Below are 15,795 nucleotides of genomic sequence, written 5' to 3'. Positions count from 1 at the left end.
AAATTTTTATTTTTTTTTCTAATTTTTCTCTTATTTCCTTTTGATAGGTTTTTCTAGTTTATGACCAGAAGAAACCCGTTAAGACCACTACTTTTTGACGGTGAGATCGACCGCACAGTTTGCAAAAACTGAAGAGAAATAAGGTGAAGCCTAAGATACACAGAAGATGATCAAGAGGACGATACTTCAACCACAACCGAGGAGATGGCTGAAAACTAAGAAAATCTGCTACCTCCTGCGATTGCTATTAATCAAAATCCTGCTCCGCACACTATGTATGGTTATGCTAAACCTAATTTAACGGGAACTAAGTCAAGTATAGTTAGACCTGCTATTGCTGCAAATAATTTTGAACTGAAACCTAACACAATTCAAATGATACAACAGTTTATTCAGTTTAATGGTTTGCAGGATGAGGATCCCAACGCTCACTTGGAAAATTTCCTAGAATTTTGTGATACCTTTAAAATTAATGGCGTTTTTTATGATGCCATTCACCTTCAGTTGTTTCCCTTTTCATTAAGGAATAAGGCTAAACAATGGTTGAGCTCATTACCACGAGGGTCAATCACTACTTGGGAACAAATGACCAAAAATTTTTTATTAAAATATTTTCCACCAGCTAAAACAGCCAAATTACGTAATGATATCTCTTCTTTTGTGCAAATGGATTTAGAAACACTTTATGATGGATGGGAGAGATATAAGGACCTTTTGAGAAGGTGCCCTCACCATGGATTACCGCTTTGGCTACAGGTTCAAACGTTCCATAATGACCTGAATCCTTCAACTCGGCAGATGATTGATGCAGCTGCTGGAGGAACTATCAATAATAAGACACTTGAGGTGGCTTACGAATTTATTGAAGAGATGTCACTGAATAACTATCAGTGGCAAGTTATGAGATCAAAGCCGATGAAAGCAGCCAGTGTTTTCAACCTCGACGCGGTTATTATGCTATCTAACCAAGTAGAACTCTTAAATAAGAAAATTGATGATTTTCTTAGTTCTTCATAGGTTCACCCAGTAATGCAGTGCGAAGCAAATGGAGGTGGATCGAGCAATTCAGAATACCCATCTTATGGCCACAACATGGAGAATGAGCAGTTAAATTACATGGGTAATAATCCTTGATCTCAAAACAATCCTTAAAGCAATACTTACAATGGAGGTTGGAGGAATCACTCAAATTTTTCATGGGGAGGCCAAGGAAATCAGAAACCACCACCCCCTCCAGGCTTTTAGCAACCACCATACCAGCAGGAGAAAAAGCTGAACCTTGAGGAGATGCTAACCAAATTCATCTCGATGTCAGAGACTCATTTTCAGAATACCGAGACGGCACTCAAAAATCAACAAGCATCAATCCAGGGGCTCAAAACTCAGATAGGACAGCTCGCCAAGTTGATTTTCGAACGACCACAAGGTAGCTTGCCAAGCAACACTGAATCTAACCCAAGGGAGCAACTCAACGCAATTGTCATTCAAGATGAAGAAGGGTTAGTGGCAAAACCAATTTCAGAACAGGTGGTAAGCGAAGGTAAAAATAAGGTAAGTTAAAACGAACAAAAATCGGTAAGTCCAGAATATAAACCTCGTGTGCCATACCCCAATGCGACAAGGAAAGACCGCTCAGATGAACAATTTGGTAAATTGCTTAAACTTTTAAAGAACCTACATATTAAGTTACCGTTTATTAAAGCACTTTCGCAGATGCCAAACGCAGTCAAATTTTTAAAGGAGCTTCTAGCAAATAAACGAAAGTTAGATAAAAGGTTGCATGTGGAGCTGAATACGATTTGCTCAGCCATTCTTCAGAATAAGCTACCCAACAAACTAAAAGATACAGGGAGTTTTACGATTCCTTGTTTAATTGGTAGTTTAGATGTTAATAATGCGTTGGCTGATCTAGGGGCTAGTATCAATGTTATGCCTTACAAATTGTTTAAGCAACTAGGTGTAGGGAAACCCAAATAAACTAGGATGAACATTCAATTAGCAGAGAAAACTGTCAGATTTCCTAGGGGTATTATTAAGACGTACTCGTTAAAATTGGCAAATTTATATTCCCAGTTGATTTTATTGTTTTAGACATAGAAGAGGATAATGACATTCCTTTAATTTTGGGAAGGCCCTTTTTAGCAACTGCTAGAACAATTATTGACGTTGGCACAGGTGAACTCACAAGTCGTGTAGGAGACGAAACAATCACCCTTCAAGCTTGCAACCCGAACAACACATCGAAAATTAAAGGTAATTGTACAAATTGTTCTACTAAGACTGATCATACGGTTCAACCTATTATGTAAGAAATAAGTTTGAAGGACACACATGAGCCATGTTCAATCCACAACAAAGGATCTACACATGAAGAGCGAATGTTACAAATCGAGGAGTTTGATGAATGGCTGACATTTAAACCGAAAAAAACGATAAACCAAAACTACGCCAGAACGAGCTCAATGCCTCACCAAATCAACTAAAGGTTGGAGATAAAGTTTCATTAGATGCCGCAGATCCTCACATTAACACTGCCAAACCGAATGAAGGAACTCCTCTTACGGTACTTAGTATTTTCCCATTTGGTACAGTTGAGGTAAGTCATCCCAAACTCGACACCTTTAAGGTAAACAATACCTACCTAAAACCTTATTTTGATGGGATTCATAACAGGAATGAGGAGTATAAACTCCTCGAACCACCATGACGATTCACCAGAAAGGTAAGTCGAGCTTAGACTATAAATAAGCGCTTCTCGGGAGGCAACCCGAGCACTAACAATATTAATTTCTTTAAATTTTAGTTTTAACATCTAACATACTAACTGACTCATGGAACGCAGGCTTTCTAAAGCACACACGGCTAGACACACGGGCGTGCCTTAGGCCGTGTGAAAACAGGGCAAAATTTCCCCAACACGGGATGCGATAAGTCACCACGGTCGTACGTTAGGACCATGGGTGAATTTGCCAAAAACAACACGGGCGTGAGACATGCCCGTGTTGTAGAACCGTTGTTGAACCTGAGAAAATAGCACGGGCATTTGCCATGCCCATGTCTAGAACCCATGGTCGAACCTGTCAGATTAACACGGGCATGGGCCTACATACACGGGAGTGGGAGAAGCGAATGAAGACAGACACGGCCGTGCGATACGGCCGTGTGCACCCACACGTCCAAGGAACACGGGCGTGGGCCAAATGTCAGACGCGCCCAAATTCAAAATTCGCAAATCACACGGGCGTGTCCCTTAGCCGTGTGTCCTAAAATCTATAAATACCCATCACTATTCATCATCTTCTTCACCCAAAATCCCTAACCCTAGTTGCTGCAAGTCCACACGACCTCTCTGCCACGCCTGTGCGCCACCTCTAACTCCATTTTTGACACCCATTCTCATCTTTTTAACGTTTGTTTACTCTTTTCTCTCTATTTTATTCATCCCTTTTACTAATTTTATGATTCTTATGGTTTTATTTGGCAGGTTTTTTATTTATATTCATAGTTCTCACTATATTCATGCTTATACGTTTATTATTTTCCATTTTAATCAATGCGTTTTTAATACATTTATTCTTTTTGTGTGTTCCCATAAGAGCCTAGTCCAGTCATTTTATATTGAAAATAATCATTCTTTTATTATGTCAGATACTATATAAACTTCTATCATTTAGATTAAACTGCTAAGTATTTTTGGTTGGACTGGTCAGTTTAACTATATTCATGATTACTTCTTGAGTTAGTTAATTAAGTTATATTCTTTTTTCTTCTTGCAGGTATACCATGTCAAGCTTACGTGGCAAGAAAAATGTCATTCCCCCTTCGAAAAAGCGGAAAGGGGCGTCTTTGTTGGGCCCTACCGCTGAAATTCGCCACTCATACCTCCAATTTCCACCCAAAAATCAAGAGGAACTATTCCAAATCCTACGAGCCCGACCTTTAAGTGTGGGTTACTGCATTGACTGGACAGCACTTGAACAAGTCCAATTGGCTGACGATGTACGAGCACTCCTGACAACAGATCCATGGGACCTCTTCTTTGCGATCATTGAGTTGACATACCTTGAGCTCACACTTGAACTTTGCTCGACATTCCATGTTCAAGACATCATGACCAACTTTGATGATCTTGGAACAGTCCAGTTCCGTCTCGGCGGTTTAGTCCGCAAGTTGAGTGTGCCCGAGTTCGGTATAGCTTTGGGCCTGTACACAGAGGAGTTCATCGATGAGAACGACCTCGACACTCTCCATCGCCACATCCACTACTCTCCTTCGAAGTGCTGGTACGCCTTAGTTCCCGGTTTAGCCACCTACGACCCGAGCCGCTCTAAGGCATCGGCTCTCTCTCCCTCATTGAGGTACCTACACGCCATCTTGGCACACACTTTGACAGGACATCGAGAGAGCACCGGCATCGTCAACACTCACGACGCCTAATTTCTATGGAGCATGGCAAATGGGCATGTACTCAACCTCGCCTACTTTATTGCCCTCGCCATTCGCCACCAGACGGAGCGGCATCGGAGGGGGTAATCTCCATTGGCCCCTACGTGATTCGACTAGCACAACACTTCGGGCTCCTCAACACATCAGCCCAATCGTCCTCCCTTACTCTTATTGGCCAGATGTCCCCACAAGGCATCTCGAGCATACTTAGTATGAGGATGATCGAAAAGCACCCAGGAACCCACCCTTCTCAATATCACCTCGCCCAATCAGCCGAGGAGGGAGACCCTGAGGACATTACCAATGATGTCCCTCCACATCACGAGGACCCACTGTCTCAGCCACCACCTCCTTCTCGTCCAGTCCATGCGATGGCTTCATACGTTGACATCTCTGAGCGCCTTACCCGGTTCGAGCAATAGTGTTTTCAGCGCTTCAATAACATTGATGCTACTCTACAGTAGATTTGTCAACACTTCCACATCTCATCGCCACCTCCACCTCGCGAACCATCTAGCGATGAAGATGTTTAAAAACTTTTATTTATTATTTTATGTTTTTATTTTTATTCTATTTTAAGACTACTTTTTATTTTTCTTTAAGGTTATTTTTATTAGATTTTAAAATTTTTATTTTACAATTATCAATTTCGGCTATTCCATTACAAGTAATTATGCTTCTTTATATTTCCTAAAAAGTTTCTGATTCTGTTACAATTATAAAGAGCTCATCAGCTCATCATCACATACGAACTAAAAACTCCACCAGGAAAGTTCTCCATGACTGCCATGTCCTGCTCGACCACGACCATAGCTATCACCAGATATAATATTCTTTTGGCGCAGAACTTATGGACTAATAAAACTCTACCACACCGGAGTATCCTCCTCCACTCTCACGTCGATTATTCTCCAAAACTGCAGTACAAGGAATTCATTCATCATTCAGGAAGTTTCACTTCTCTCCCTATCTTATGATTATAAATCTATCTTTTTCAATATATCTACCTTTGTACATTGAGGGCAATGTACATCTTAAGTGTGGGGGGGTCTTTTATATTAGAAAAATCCCTGAATTTTGTTTTATTCTCATGCGATCTTCCCATATCATTATTAGAATGAATTCCAATTAGTTTATAATGTTTATTGATATATCTTGAATTAAAACATAGGTATTTATGCATTGATTGTTTAAACTTTAAGACATTAGGGAATCAAACATGATAAGTTGATTTTTGAAGAATTAAAAACTTTTAGGTTGTTTCCCCAAGTTTAGGTATTATTTTGAGTTGGAATTCACAAGTTTAAACATCAAAAAGCCATAATTTTTGTGAGATCTTGAGCCTTTAGAGCATCTATTATTTCTTTTATGCTCACTTTCATTATGAGTGTGCCAGTATTGAATTGTTATTCTAGAACTTGCTTGATTATGCATGTCAAGACCACACCATTTGATTTGATATGTCAAAATGATAAAGGCACTTAGATTTAACCCACTCACTCCATAAAAACCTACCTTCATAATTAACCCTTAGTGAACCCCTTTGAGCCTGACAACCATTCATTGATTTACCCTCAATATTAACCCATAACTCATTATTGTTGAAATCCCCTAAATTAATTTGATCCCTATTTTTGTCGAGATTTGAGTTGGAATAGTTTCTTAGCTATGTTTTATTTTATTTTGTAATTTGACTTGTTCTTAAAAAAAATTACTTGTATACATATTAGTAGTAGCGATCTTCTGAGCTAAAGAAGTTAAATTCCATATTCTGAGAAAAAGCTCTATTGTACGCAATTGATGACTAGTCATTTTTCTAGTTAGGAAATTTTTCAATTCAATCTCGATTCTAATCCTTTCTTTCAGTTTGTGACCACACCCTCTAACCAAAGCCACGTTACAATCCTCTAAAGACCTTTTTGATTGATGTTTCATCTCAATTTATAGTGGTTGAGATTTGATTTTCATGCAAGCCTATGGTAACGACTTTTCATTATTAACTATTGAGTGCTTCATTTATTGTCCTTAAACATTTCGAGTGATTTGAGTGTATCTTTAGTGAGGATGTGAAACTTTGTGATATTTTGAATCAAAGGTAATTACTTAGATGAAGGGAGACACCTATGTTTTCATGATAATATGCTCAACTTGGAATGTTTGAAACTTTGATGTTCTTTCAGTTGAATTTTCAATGTATGATTACCTATGGATTAGTTTGAAATACTATTGATAAGAATTATAAGTTGAGAAGAATTTATTTTAATTATGAGTTGAGGATTTTGCTTGAGGACAAGCAAATGCTTAAGTGTGGGGGTATTTGATAAACCGTAATTCATATATATTTCTATCCCATGCTTAGCACATTTTATGGATGATTTATCCTTAAATTTGGTGAATTCGATGCTCCTAATGCCTTAATTTCATGTTTTATACTTAGGTGAGCATAGGAGAGTGAAAGGAACGAGAAACGGGCCAAAAATGGAGAAAATAGGCTAATGTACGAAATCAACACGGCCTGAGCTTCCTCACACGGGCAGACCACACAGCGGTGTCAATTTGGCAGAATTGAAGCATGACTCACACTGGTAGACCACACGCCCATGCCTATTTAACAGCCTGGACGACGGCTTGAAGTAATTGCACACAGGTGTGTCACATGGGCATGTCCCTACCGAGCCCAAGCAGAGTCCTATTCGGAAAAGGCCACTTTTGAGGGCTCTTAGCCATTCCAAAGCCTATGAATACACCCTAGAAGAGGAGAAGAGGGGGGGACGCATGGTAGAAAGCAAAGAATTACTCAAGGGAAGCCGATTAATCCATCTTAAGAGCCGGATTCATCATCAAGACTAGAGATCTCCCTCTAAGTTCCTTCAGGAGTTTTGGGTTTTCTTATGTTTTGTTATTTTTATACTTTTGAGATGTTTTCCCTCATAAGTATGAACTAAACCCCTAAATACCTAAGGGGAATGAAACTTGTGACAGATCTTGTTATTATTATCTGAATTGTATGATAAATATTTGACTTGTTCTTAATTATGTGTTCTTAATTCTTGTTTTGATATTCCAGGATATTGATTCAAGTTAAGCTCTTATTTAGAGGAGGAATAAACCCTATCTAAGAGTAAATTTGTCATAATTAAGCGGAGTTTATTGCGCGCCTAGAGATAGGGTGACAAGATTTTTTCGGATTAGGGTGAAACCTAATAAGGGAATCCATAGATTGAGTTAATGCAATTCTAGGGTGTTAATTAGAAAGAGATTTCAATTATTCAACCTAGGGTTAGACGTTATTAATCTCGAGAGAGATAATAATATAACTTAGGGATTTCTACGGATCAAATCAAATTAATAAATTGTCTAATTCAGAGTCAAATAACAAGTCAAGTCTAGGTGGATTTGTCCTTAGGTATTGTCTCAATCAATCAAATTTTCCCCAAAAGTATTTTCCCAAGTTTTTCTTAGTTAGTAATTAGTTTAGACAACCAAACCTCTTAATTAAATTTTAGGCTAGATAATAAAAAGGAAGTAAATACTAGTACTCGTAGTTCATTTGGGTTCTACAATCCGGTCTTGCTGAACTATACTACTGTTTGATAGGTACACTTGCCTCAATTGTGATAATAAGTAGTCTCAAGAACGTTTCATTTATAAATCTTTAAAACATGTTACGAATATCACGCATCATTGTCCCTTTTAACCCTTTCTCATAATTTCTTCTCAAAATTCGGCACTTAGACCAATCCAATTTCTTAATTCATATATAAATCTTAATATAAATCCTTGTGTGATTGGAGTTATAGTTTTGCCCCTGAATTTTGGAAACTTTTAATTTAGTACTTGTACTTTCAAATCTTTTCAATTTAATCCTAAAAGTGATTTTCACCAAACTAATTCATATTCCATTTATCCTTATTTCAAATAGGCAATAAAAACTCGTATTTTCCTTTTTGGCTAACTTTGCATTTTAGTTCTTGAAATTTTCAAAATTTATGATTTAGTCCTTTTATCACATTTCCGCTTCTAAATTTCTTTTTGTTAAATCTCATCTCAATTATTAACTTTGATTCTGTAAGATTCATTTATCCAACTTATTTTTCAAATTTCTCACTGATCGGAATAGTACCATGTGTCCAACTAAAAATTTTGGAATGTTACATCCTTCTTTCGTCATTATAGGGTTTGGTGTGCTATATATACTATATATAAAAATTAAAATAAATATTCAACGGTGAAGTTTTAATGAAAAAATTGTTTTACTCTCTCGTCTAACTAATTTAGTATGTTTTTAATTAGAAAAAAAAAACACTAAAATGTAATCCAAATAAGGGGTTTTGTGGTGAAATGCTGTAGGCTATTTTAGGGCATGCTATAATTATAATTGAGGTTGAAGTTGACATGATTTTAATAATAAAATGGAGAGAAGAAATTGAAAATAAATAAAATTGTGTGTGGTTAATGGTTTTGAGTGGGCTCTAAAATTGAAAGGTGACGAACTTATCCTCTTTTTATTATTTTTTCAAATTTAATTTAAAATTCAGATAAACTTTTTAAAAATAAAATAACAAGATAATGCCGAATGTATGGATATGCCAGCATTACATTTTGACAATGACCTATCTAAGCAAACTAGCTAGCCAGGTGCATGCCAATTTTCATCCAACCCACTTTACATTATTTATTTCTCTTCTTTTCAAAAGTTTATCTTTAATTCCAATAGTTAATTAATGAATTGATGTATTGGCTGTCATGGAATCATTATCCTCAAAAAAGCCTAATCCATTTATTCTTTTATATACATATATATATATTTGAAGTTCTTTTTCCTGGGTATTATATAAATCTAAATCTTGTTCAGTTCTACGCTTCATGCTTGTTTCTGTAGTCATGAGAAATGGTGAAGAAGATGATCAGAAAGAAATGTTTGACTACTCTCCTGGTTATGATGATGATGAGTTGATGAACATGGAAAATGGTGATCAAACTGCAACTTCTAAATCATCCATGGAAGACTATTCAAGAACTTGCTCTTCATCCTCAGACCTGGTAGATGATGCATCTTCTTCATCAACTTCAATTTTGTCCACCAATTGTAAAGGACCTTTATATGAATTATCACAACTCATGGCTCAACTTCCTATCAAGTTAGTAAATTTACATATCTATATATAACACGAAGAATAATGGGAAGATTTCAAAGTTTCTTAACCTTGAGTGATTGGTTGCAGGAGAGGACTTTCAAAGTATTTCGAGGGAAAGTCTCAGTCGTTCACATGTCTGACAAGTGTTAAAAACATACAAGATTTTGCAAAGAAAGAAACTCGTTACAAGAAGAAAATGAAAGCATGTAAAAGGTATGGGGGTGGATTAATGGGGGATACCCATAAATTGTATACTCTTCCAAAGCCCACCATTTCAAAAAAAGTCTCGAGAAATTCTATGCCAGCTGCCTTGTGTTTCGCAGCCAAAACAAGTTGCAGTCGGCCCCCTCTATCTCATCTACAACGTAACAACTTTTCATCTGTTTAGGGCTTTTAGATCAAACTGACATTGTTATCTTTCCTCAAATTATAGTTAAAAATATTCCAATGACCTTGTTGTCTTCAGAATATATATAGCATATTAACATTCTTGGTGCACTGATACCCGAAGATAAATTATAATAAGATATCATAACACCATACGATGTTTTGAAGATGAAGATAAAGAAAGCATATATATATATTCAGGGAAAGCTTTCTTGATCTTCATCTTCAAAACAAGTAGATATAAAGATGATACGGTTAAAAATTGGAAGTAACTAAGGATTAGTGTATTACAATGATCACTTTGTGCAAATTAGAATACAACAGATCTATAGTAATCAGAAAGGCTTTAAAAGAGCTGATATTTGGTCTTACAATCATCACTTCTTAGATGAACAATACAGGCTATGTTCTTTGGAGTTAAGTATATATGAATGTTGGAGGGTTGAAGTTTGAAATTTTGTTTAGGGGTCAAAATAAATTTGTAAAATATTGGGAGGGTCAAAGTTAAATATATTGTGTTAAAAATACTTAAATTAAATTTTTTATTTTATAGAGGGGTAAAATTTTGAATTTTTCCATTTAACTAAAGGCTTGAATTTAAGATTTTACTTATTAAAAGGCCTTATATAGCAATTTGATCATTTGACTAAGGTCCATGCCTGCTCCTCTCACTAGGCATTTGAATGTTGGTTTATATATATATTACCTTGATTGAACGAAAAAGAAAAAAAATATGAATGTTAGATACGAATATATATATTTCTCTCTTGAGTATTTGCAAAATATAATTATTTTCATCTTGTATTTGAAGTGTTATTAACTAAAATTTTAAAATTTTTATTGTTGGGAAGGCTACATAGTTCAAAGAAATGTAAATAAATTTCTTCTCAGACTAAGTTCAAATTTTGAAGTCGTTATTATTGAGAGAAATTTATTTGTATATTATCTCTGATCTAAATAAAACTGATATCAAACCTTAAAATAAATAGACACATATGATTAAACCTAAAGAAATGTCATTAAAACAACATATCCACGCATTCATGTATAAAAATTTGTCCTGCTTTGAGAAAAATAAAGAAATGAAGCAACATAACACTCTTAAGGTTCGAATTCTAAAGCTTAAAACAATGGTGCTTTGGTCGACTGGGATACCTAAAACTGGGATATAAGTGGTTTCAAAACATCACCGTCTATAATACAGAAAACAGTGTCGGGGATGATAATGCTTAATATAGTTTAATGAAATTTGAGGAAAAGGCATATATCATCAAGAAAAACAATTGAAATCTAATATAAATATAAGTGATGATGCATTAAACCTATACATTGATAGTAGTGCATTAAATATTAATTCATACATATATATATATATATATATATATATATTATAACATATGTAGATGCTTATATGGATAATCTCTTTAATACTTGAATACTTTTTTAAATAACCCTAATAAAAAAATATTTTGAGTTAAAAAATATGGCATAATGTTAAATTTAGTCCTTGACGTTTATATCTTTTATCAATTTGGTCCTTATTTTTTTTTGAGCTAAATTTGGCTCTCAACTTAAAAATAAATAAATCAAATTTGACCATCAACCTTTTAAAAAAGAGTGGAAATGATGTTTTTTTAACGAGAATAATAATTAAAATGATCAATTTTAAACAAGTTGACCTGTATGACAGTCCACGTGTACTCCAAGCTAGTTTTTTTTTTTATGAACTTTTTAAATTTTTTAAATTTTTAATTTGATTTTTTATTTTTATAATTTTTAAATTATTTGTCAACGTAACATATAAGACAAATTATGTTAGGTTAGCATTATGTGCACATAGACTAACAAACAAGTTGTCAAGCCAACAACGTTAAAAGTTGATGTTTTAGTCATCATTTATGTTAAAAAAGTGTTTTGTGTTATGAATGAGATTAAGTCGGTGTTCATTATAATTAACCTTTCACCTTTCACCTTTCACCTTTTTGTAAGCCCTTTCCTATTTATGTATTATAAAATGAGGAGTCTAATCTCCCTATATATATAGTATACTACTTGTAATGATGATGGAAAAGAAGAGAAATGCAATAGAAATATCCCTTTATTTTCAGCTATTATTATTGTGTTCTTTGCATTATTATTATTTTATAACATGCTATCAGCACGAGCTTGCCTTATAGTATTCAATATTATGTTGGAAAACAAGCAATCTAGATGTATAACGTCCTTGTTGAAGCAATAATCCTAAGGTATGTGATTTTCTATACTTGCTTGAAAGATTTTGAGATTTCAATATTCTTAATAAAAAAAAAGTTAAAAATGATGCTCAATTTTTCCTTCATATTTAAGTATGAATTTATGTTTTATATATTTCATGGTATGCTTGTTTATGATCTAAGACTTTGAATAAGATTGAAATATCAACAACTTCTCAATATTTTTGCTCAAATATGTATATCTTTTATAACATATGTCATTGATATGATAACTACGTTGCCTATTAGATTATTTCTAATAAAGCCACACATGATTTGTGAGTATAAATGAATTTGACTTTTTTTTATAGACAAAGCAAAAACCATTGTTTTTGTCCAACATCAGCTACATGAAGGATTAAAAGTGGAATATCTAATTGCGAAAAATTCTCTTAACTCTTGAACTGCGTAATAATTTAAAAGAATGATATAACCATTAGAAAATGATAATACTCTTTAAAACTTGTTATGATTGAAATATTTTATGTGCTCCTGTAGCAACAATATTGTGAAAAAACTTTAAAAAGTATTTTAAAATGATCTCATGCCTTCTAATGAAAAATGTTTCATTATCTGAAGTGAATGTAATAATACATAACAATTATGAATAATCCAAATATAGAGATCGTGGTTCTCGTTGTAATTGAGGATGTGGTTGGAGACATATTAATAATTGTTACCATGGTAGTTATAATAGTGGTACTTTATGCTACCAATATGATATTAAAATGCATTGATCACATACCTATCGCATGTGTAAGCATCTAGTAAAATTTTACCAAAGCATTCATTACAAAAAAAAAAAAAAAAGGGAAACAATATTGAGACAAATTTTGTTATCCCAAAATGATGGAATTAAGGATAATTTTTTGAAAAAATATGGAAGTTTTCAATATGATGCTAAAGTTGATCATGCATACAAGGATGATTAATATGTTCTTAGTTTGTGTCAAAATTCTGTTGGAATCCAAGCATTGAAATTTAATTTTTCTGATTTAAGAATCGTTAGAATCATTGCTTGGGGATGATCTTTTTCTCTTCATTATAAAGGATGCTTATAATCATTACGTCTCATTCATGGTAATCTAAGTCTGTCTAATCAACTTCTTTTGAAATTTGATTTGATTTCTATTAAGATGTTCAATTAATATAATTCTTTATTCGTAACTCTATAAATTTATAAAACTCTTCATGCATTTAGTTATTGAAATTTTTATGTGGAGATAAATGTTTATTTTTTATTGGTTAATTTTTAATAGAATTGATTGGTTTAATTTTAATTTTGATTATGATATATGATTATTGCGAAATGGGAGTAAAAGTACTTACTTGTCATGAACTTTGGGAAATCCACCCTTTCTAAATAGTTTCATGATCGAGATAGAGGTTAGAAAATGTTTATGTTTAAACTTTTATAGTTGTAAAGTTACTTTAATCGACCTTAAAATATTTTTCATTTTGTTTTGTTATAATATATATATATAAATATTATCTAAGCATAGTGATTTATTAGTAACATGAATTATGCTTAATATATGTTTTATTTATACCTATTCATTTTATTTTTATATGAATAATAAAGTTTTTAAAGATCAGAAATTTTTATCATTCATGTTGAAAAGAAGTGCAAAAGTGTATATTATTTAAAATAAATTAAGCATTCATTAAGTTTATATAATAAAATGATTACACTCATGTATTTTAATTATATATATTCCCCAAAGGAATACATTACAATTATATGAATGACATATAAGATAGTGAAAAGAAGTTCATATTGTAGGTATGATTGGTTAAACCATCCAAAGTCAATAATGATGTAAAACAATTTGATGAAAATTTATATGATTTTATTGAAGAATTAGAAGTTATATTTTAATAATTGTCATTAATACTAGTTCTTTGGAGAAAATATTCAACTAACAACAGCTAAAGTTAGAGGTCGGTTGCATTTTTAGATGATAACCAAAAAATATATGAGCTCATGTATCAAAAAATAACCAAAAAATAACCGAAAGTTTGCAATATTATTTCTTGAAATAATTTAATTGTGCACAATCTTTATAGTATGCAATTTGTGCTAACAATGCTGGTGCATTATGTCACACTCCAAAATTGGGTCTAGAAGTTTTGAGGGTAAATTAAGAATTTTGGTCGAAATGGGTTCAGAAATTTTGAATTGTGGCAACCTAAAATTGTTTTCGTCTATGGCTTTTTTGAAAATTAAATTTTTTTTTTAAAAATAATGTTCAAAAGACTTTCAATTTTGAAATAAGGGTTGGTTTGTAAAAGGGTCTAAATTATGAGTTTTTAAAAGGCAATTAAACCAAATTTTAATTTTCACCCTATTTTCCCTTTATTTTTATAAAACCCACGTTAATCTCTTCTCCATATTTTTGTTTTGTCATCTATTGCATTTCAAAGCTCCTCTCATTCAAGTTTGATTCCCAAACTTAATTTCTTAGATTTCTATCTTCCCCAAGCCACAAATCTCCATAGTATTTCAAGAAAAACACTCAAAACACCATAGATTTCTCCATTTTTGAGTTTTCAAGTTTCTCAGGTTTTTGATCAAATGCTTGGTTTTTCATCATCGAAGGTAATCGTTCAGTAAAACTTAATTTTGAGCTATTAAATCGCATCTTTTAAATAAAAGCCAAAAATTGAGTCATTAATGGTGGATTTTGGTATTTTGGGTAAAAATGTGGTTTCAAAGTATTTTTCGATTGTTTTGACATGATTAAAAAGGTTTTTAAACTTACTTTGAAGTTTCGTTAAGTATTTCTTGAGTTTTAATGAATTTCACAAAAATTGTCATAAACATGTCGAAAATTTCAATACCATGAATTGGGTAGTCTTAAGTAGTTTAAAGGTTGAGAATTAGTCGTAGGTGAATAATTAGATGAACAGAATTAGTTTTAGGAAAAAATATTAAGTATTGCCCGAGATAATTGAAATTCAAGTTTGTTATGTCGAATGTTTAGGTTACATAAGAATTTAGCTTAGACTTGTGTTTTGATTGTTTGCAGTGAGCCTTTGGCTTATTTTTTATTGTATTTTTGTGTGATTTACCTTGTTGAAGCTTCAAAATCGTTATGACCTTCAAAGAGCAAAGATAAATGCAAGGAAAAGCTAGTTTAAGATTTTGTCAATTAGGCGAAATTGTGATCGGTGGGTGTTTGGAATTGCTACTTCTAGACACGATTTATAGTGTTATTTAGGAGCTTAGGAATAGCCTAAACCCCTATCCTAAGTTTCGAGATCAATATTTCTATTTCCCTTGCTTATTTTGGCAAATTATGTGATTATGTAAATAATTGTGGATTGATTATCATGATGCAATATTGTGATAGGAGGCATGTGTGATGATTATTGTGAATTGTGTTGTGTTGTGGGCATGATATACGTGGAAAATGACAATAATAATGACATGCTAATAATGCAAATACTTAAAGAAAGCAAGCAAAATTTCGGTAAGTATATATGTGTTGAATTGTGGAATGTGATATTATTATGACAAGTAATATGTGAGAATACTTGTATGTGATATATGATGTTATGATTTTAATGCA

At 33.2% G+C, this 15,795-nt stretch overlaps 1 protein-coding gene and 1 non-coding gene across 3 annotated transcripts; one reads left to right on the top strand and one right to left on the bottom strand.

Annotated features, from left to right (window-relative positions):
• Positions 1–634: 634 nt before the first annotated feature.
• Positions 635–740, bottom strand: LOC128289889 (small nucleolar RNA R71). The gene has a single exon (XR_008279531.1). It is a non-coding gene; the product is annotated as a small nucleolar RNA R71 (small nucleolar RNA).
• Positions 741–8,860: 8,120 nt separating this feature from the next.
• LOC128283486 (protein OXIDATIVE STRESS 3-like) lies at positions 8,861–10,052 on the top strand. Of its 2 annotated transcripts, XM_053020905.1 has the most exons (3): positions 8,861–8,931; positions 9,329–9,587; positions 9,672–10,052. In XM_053020905.1, the coding sequence occupies exons 2-3, from the start codon at positions 9,331–9,333 to the stop codon at positions 9,970–9,972; spliced, it is 558 nt and encodes a 185-aa protein (XP_052876865.1). In that variant the 5' UTR covers positions 8,861–8,931; positions 9,329–9,330; the 3' UTR covers positions 9,973–10,052. The 2 variants fall into 2 exon arrangements, with proteins under 2 accessions (XP_052876865.1, XP_052876864.1); XM_053020904.1 differs by lacking the exon at positions 8,861–8,931 and having other exon boundaries at positions 9,174–9,587.
• The last annotated feature ends 5,743 nt before the right edge of the window (positions 10,053–15,795 follow it).

This window comes from Gossypium arboreum, chromosome 2, assembly GCF_025698485.1.
Source record: "Gossypium arboreum isolate Shixiya-1 chromosome 2, ASM2569848v2, whole genome shotgun sequence".
NCBI lineage: Eukaryota > Viridiplantae > Streptophyta > Magnoliopsida > Malvales > Malvaceae > Gossypium > Gossypium arboreum.
This window is presented reverse-complemented; position numbering and strand designations above follow the sequence as displayed.

Bases quoted from the DNA above. Each gene is read 5' to 3' on its own strand.
- LOC128283486 (XM_053020904.1), top strand. From the start codon at position 9,313: ATGCTTGTTTCTGTAGTCATGAGAAATGGTGAAGAAGATGATCAGAAA. The intron at 9,588-9,671 runs GTTAGTAAATTT...GATTGGTTGCAG, and splicing joins ATGGCTCAACTTCCTATCAA to GAGAGGACTTTCAAAGTATT.